The following is a 4,294-nucleotide window of genomic DNA, read 5'->3' on the forward strand; positions in this document are numbered from 1 at the left end:
ACACCCCATCTTTATTAGACGGCTATACAGCTGTACAGCGAGGGCACGGGGGTTTGATACTGCACTCCCCAGGGACCTCCGTGCCCGCACATCTCAGGAGGAGATGAGGAAGAGTGGCTCGCCATGCACATGGGACACTGACGACACAAGCAAAACATGCGGCAAAGACTTGGGCCTGCTATGCCTGGCATCTCCCTCCTGCCAGCCCAGGGAAAGATCCAGAGTCTTCCCCTGCCCCAGGGCACTGCCTCCAGCCGTTCAGCTGTACAGACCACCAGCAACTCCATTAGGAAGCCCAGACACAGTGTCCCATAGGCCCAGAGAGGGGAGGCAGCAGCCTGGGCACCAAGAGAAGCCACTGGAAAATCTGGGTTCCTAGATTTGCTTTCTGCTTTCTTTCACCAAGCCATGACAGCCCCAAGCTGAAGCTGCTGTGGAGCGGTTGCAGCCACTTCTTCATGGAAGGACCCCAGCAGCACCCACATTCACAGAGCCCTGACCCCAGCACTGAAGAGCTGATCCCCACCCTGAGCTCTGCTTTAGAAGACTCTGTTTGATCTCATACAGACCCCAGTAGCTCCAGCTCTGCCCAGCCCTCCCCATGGCAATAAGGAGCCTGCTACCCCAAAGAGCCTGCCCCTGTGCAAGCCCCTTGGCCCTGCTCATGGCTACTCAGGTGCAGAAACACTGGCAGCAGGTGGCTTAGAGCTGTCCCAGGCTCAAAGGGCAGAGGGCAATAACCCTGGCACGAGAAGAGGGATGGCCCTGGACTCCAGAGACAGCAGAGGAGGGTGTGCAGTGCTCGCAGAGCGCATGACAAAAGCAAGCAGCCCCTGCCAGAGGCAAGGGGAATGGAAAGGAAGTCGTGGGCAGGAGTTAGCTGGGATGCAATTCCCCAGAAGCTGCAAAGAGAAAAGAGGGGAAACAGGAGGATGGTGGGAAGGTCTGAGGCTATATTGCACAGCTAGGATCCTGACTCCCCACCACCATCCCAAGTCTGGGCTGAGGTGTGCCTCTCCTTTCTGGGTTCAGGATGCCCCTCCTTGCTCTGTCAGGCATGAGACAGCTGCATGGTCTCCACAGCAGCTGTCTGAAACCATGTTGTAAGCAAAAGGAAGGTTTCAGGAGGAAACGAGGAGCTGGGAACCTCTGGGCAAGATTTGAGATGAACCAAACCCTTTGCCGGGGAAGAGGAAAGGCCCGGTTCCACAGGAACAGCTGCATCAGAAGGACAGAACCAATACAACAGCACCCAGGCATGGGAAAAAGGCCTTTTTTGTGCCTGGAGAAAAGGAACCAACACACAGAGCACAAGACCTTCAGGGTGGGCTCTGAGTGGGCTGTGAGCACTCCCGAAAGATGCCAGGCTGCTCCACACTGGGGTCTCTTTGGCACTGCAGGAGGGCCCACTAGTAGCCCACATCCCATAGGTGCCAAACATGGGAGGATGCTGCTGCCCTGGCATGGAGGCATCACTCCAATGGCCCTTTCTTCCATGCAGGGAATGGGCCAGCTGTCATGAGTCAGGGAAGAGCTGCAGCATCCTGGATCGAACCAGAGCTCTTCCCACCAGCTCTGTATCTCACCTGTACTCATACCAGCAGCAGCCACCAGGGCCCACCCCTCTGCAGGGTGCAGGGACAGAGGGCTGGGCGACTGCCCAACTGTTGTCCTGCTCTGGGCTGAGAGGCACAACACTGGTCCTCTCTAGGAGGACTAACATGGTCCTAGGCACCTTCTCAGGGCTGCAGGCAGGGCAGAGTGGTGCTACAGGCTGAGCTCCCTCAGACCACCCTCAACAACTCCTGCCCTCATTTTGACGGCAGGTCCCAGCTTCGGGCGCACATCTGGATGGAGCTGATGCCATCTCCCGTCTCTTTGAAGAGCAGCTGCTGCTGCCACCTCCAAAGCAGTCCACCAGCAGCTCCTCACTGCTAGTCCCATCACATCAGTTTCCAGAGGCTCTGCAGAGATCCTCCGACACGGACGACACAGATGTGAACACAGACACAGCTATGTACTCACACACGCATTCACCCCACAAGTCAGAGTGGCGTTGACTTGACACATGGCTAGACACAAGGTGCCACAGCAAAGACGCTGGCCTGGCAAGTTTTGTCTCTTCAGCAATTGATGGCAACAAAATGTCCACTCAGTACAGGAGAAGAATCAAGCCCATGCCACATCCTGCTGTCCAGGTGGCTCCCAATCTGCAAGCCCCATGAGATGCCCAGTCTACCAGGCTATACCTGCAAGATAGAGAGACAATGTGGCACCTGCTGGGACCAGCTGCCAGCACCCCAACCTGGCATCAGAGTACACCTTGCCCTTCTCAGCCACAGCCACCACCCTTACCTTGTGAATCTGTGGCGGAAGCTCATCCTCTGAGCTCTCCTCTGGCACAGGCTCTGGGTGCCTCGCTGACTGCCCGTCCTCGGCCCAGCCTCCCAGAGGAAGGCGGGAGAAATGTGATGGGGCTCTGTGCACTGTGCCTGGGTCTGCAAGAGAGGCAAGAAATTAGATTAGCTACCTGGGGGACTGCCAGTGCCTAGCCAGTCCATAAAGGACATCGGTTACAGAGCTCTGACCCAAACTCAGACCTCTGCCCTGGCTCCGTACCTGTGATGCCACCGTATCGCCGCTGGAAGCCAGTCTGCAGCGTGGCTGTCTCCTCAGCAGGCTGCCGTGGTGAGGAGAAGGGGTAGCTGGCAGAGCGGGGAATGGGGACAGGGCCACCCCGCTGAGTGTCCAGCTCTTCGTGGGCACTCTCCCCACTCTCGTCACTCTCCCGGCGGTGCCAAGTGTGCCGCTCGGGCTCCAGCTGGGCATGCTGCTTGTGCAACTGCAAGCCAAAACACGAGTGACTCAGCTGCGTGGGAGAAACCAGATGCCCAAACACACCCTCTCCACAGCACTGCATACACACTGGTTTTCTCATCACAATGGACAGGGCGGCCCAGCCCTGCCTGCCTTGCTCCATGCCCCTCTGGCCAGCCCAGCTCTGGGTTGCTCACCTCGTGCATGTAGAGTGCATGAAGACTCATCTCAGTCGAGGCATACTCTGACAGGATCATGCTCTGCAGTTGACCCTCCCAGGCGCTGCTCCCCGAGCTCACGGTCCTTGCATCAGCACTGCCACGGAACACACCAGTATTGTTTCCTGCCCAGGTGCCCCCACAACGCCCAGCCCCTCTCCACTCTAATGTCAGGCTCACAGAGATCTGCTCCTGAACTGGGTATGAAGAGGCCCCTCTGCAGCATCTCCCAAAATACACAAGCCCTGCTACACCACTGCCTCTCCCCTACACAGGGGTCTTTCACCACTGTACCTACAGGAGAGCAATAGGACCCTGACACTATCCTTTGGGGCCAGCCTTAGCACCTGGCACCAGCACCTAGACCTGAGTCTAACTCTGCTTGTGAATGTCCCTTGCTGTCCAGACTGCAGAGATAAATGCCACCATGCATCTAGGACAACAGGATGGCATTTGGGCAAAGGGTAAAGGAACGTCCAAGGTGTCTGGCTGCCCTTCTCCAGCCAGCAGCTTACCCAGAGGCTGTCATGGCACTGGCACCACGAGGCTGGGCTGCCTCTCCGTCCCTTCCCGATGCCTGGAAGCCACTGGAAGGCTGCTGGGCAGACTGGAGTGGGGAGAAGGAACGCAGAGCCGAGGCCACTTCTGAGAGATGGCGGGAAGCCTGTCCGTCCCGGCTCATGTGGAAGCCCAGTGCTGAGGAGCCTGCTATCACATTGGCAATCAGGCTGTGAGGCTGCAGAGTTGAAAGAGAAAGTCACTGTCCTGTGCAGAGCTGGAGGACTGATCTCACCAGACACACAGAGCTGGGCTATCTTGGCCCCTCTCCCATCTCACAGGGCTCTAGGACAGCCTGTTTGTTACCTTCTCTAGAAACTCAAAAGTGTCCCAGATAGTGCTGATCTACCACATTTTCATCCCCAGATGCATCTCAGGCAAGGGCAAAATTACCCAGAGGGCCTGACAATGAATTTCCCAGCATGTAGCAAGCACCCCAAGAACAACCCACACGCCCTGAGCCTGGGCACCTCTGACTCCGACTGCAGGGACTGGATGGAGCTGAAGAGGGCGTTTTCAGGGAGCACAGCCTGCTGAGCCAGGGCCACGCTGCTGTCCCGGTGCACCCGCTCCTTCAGGAAGCCGATGAAGGCTGTGCTCTCGCGGGGTGGCTGCCACTTGGGGTTGGTGATGGCAAAGTGCATGAGGGATAGCTCCGTCTTGCCGTCCTCTGCCTGCTGGTAAATGGAGGCCTCCGTCTT

General features: G+C 57.7%; 2 protein-coding genes across 2 annotated transcripts in view; both read right to left on the bottom strand.

Annotated features, from left to right (window-relative positions):
- ABCB6 (ATP binding cassette subfamily B member 6 (Langereis blood group)) overlaps positions 1-2,477 on the bottom strand; it is a 9,679-nt gene extending 7,202 nt beyond the window's left edge. The window contains exon 1 of the mRNA XM_005415798.3: positions 2,356-2,477. The gene's annotated coding sequence lies outside the window, so the exon portion shown is untranslated. The remainder of the gene's footprint in view (positions 1-2,355) is intronic.
- Positions 1-4,294, bottom strand: part of ATG9A (autophagy related 9A) — an 11,229-nt gene that overhangs the window by 1,334 nt on the left and 5,601 nt on the right. Inside the window, exons 8-12 of the mRNA XM_031058421.1 lie at positions 4,064-4,291; positions 3,551-3,771; positions 3,015-3,132; positions 2,620-2,842; positions 2,356-2,498 (exon numbers count right to left, since the gene is read on the bottom strand). Of these exons, the coding sequence (XP_030914281.1) occupies positions 2,356-2,498; positions 2,620-2,842; positions 3,015-3,132; positions 3,551-3,771; positions 4,064-4,291 (933 nt within the window). The remainder of the gene's footprint in view (positions 1-2,355; positions 2,499-2,619; positions 2,843-3,014; positions 3,133-3,550; positions 3,772-4,063; positions 4,292-4,294) is intronic.

This window comes from Geospiza fortis, unplaced genomic scaffold (assembly GCF_000277835.1).
Source record: "Geospiza fortis unplaced genomic scaffold, GeoFor_1.0 scaffold112, whole genome shotgun sequence".
Taxonomy (NCBI): Eukaryota; Metazoa; Chordata; class Aves; order Passeriformes; family Thraupidae; genus Geospiza; species Geospiza fortis.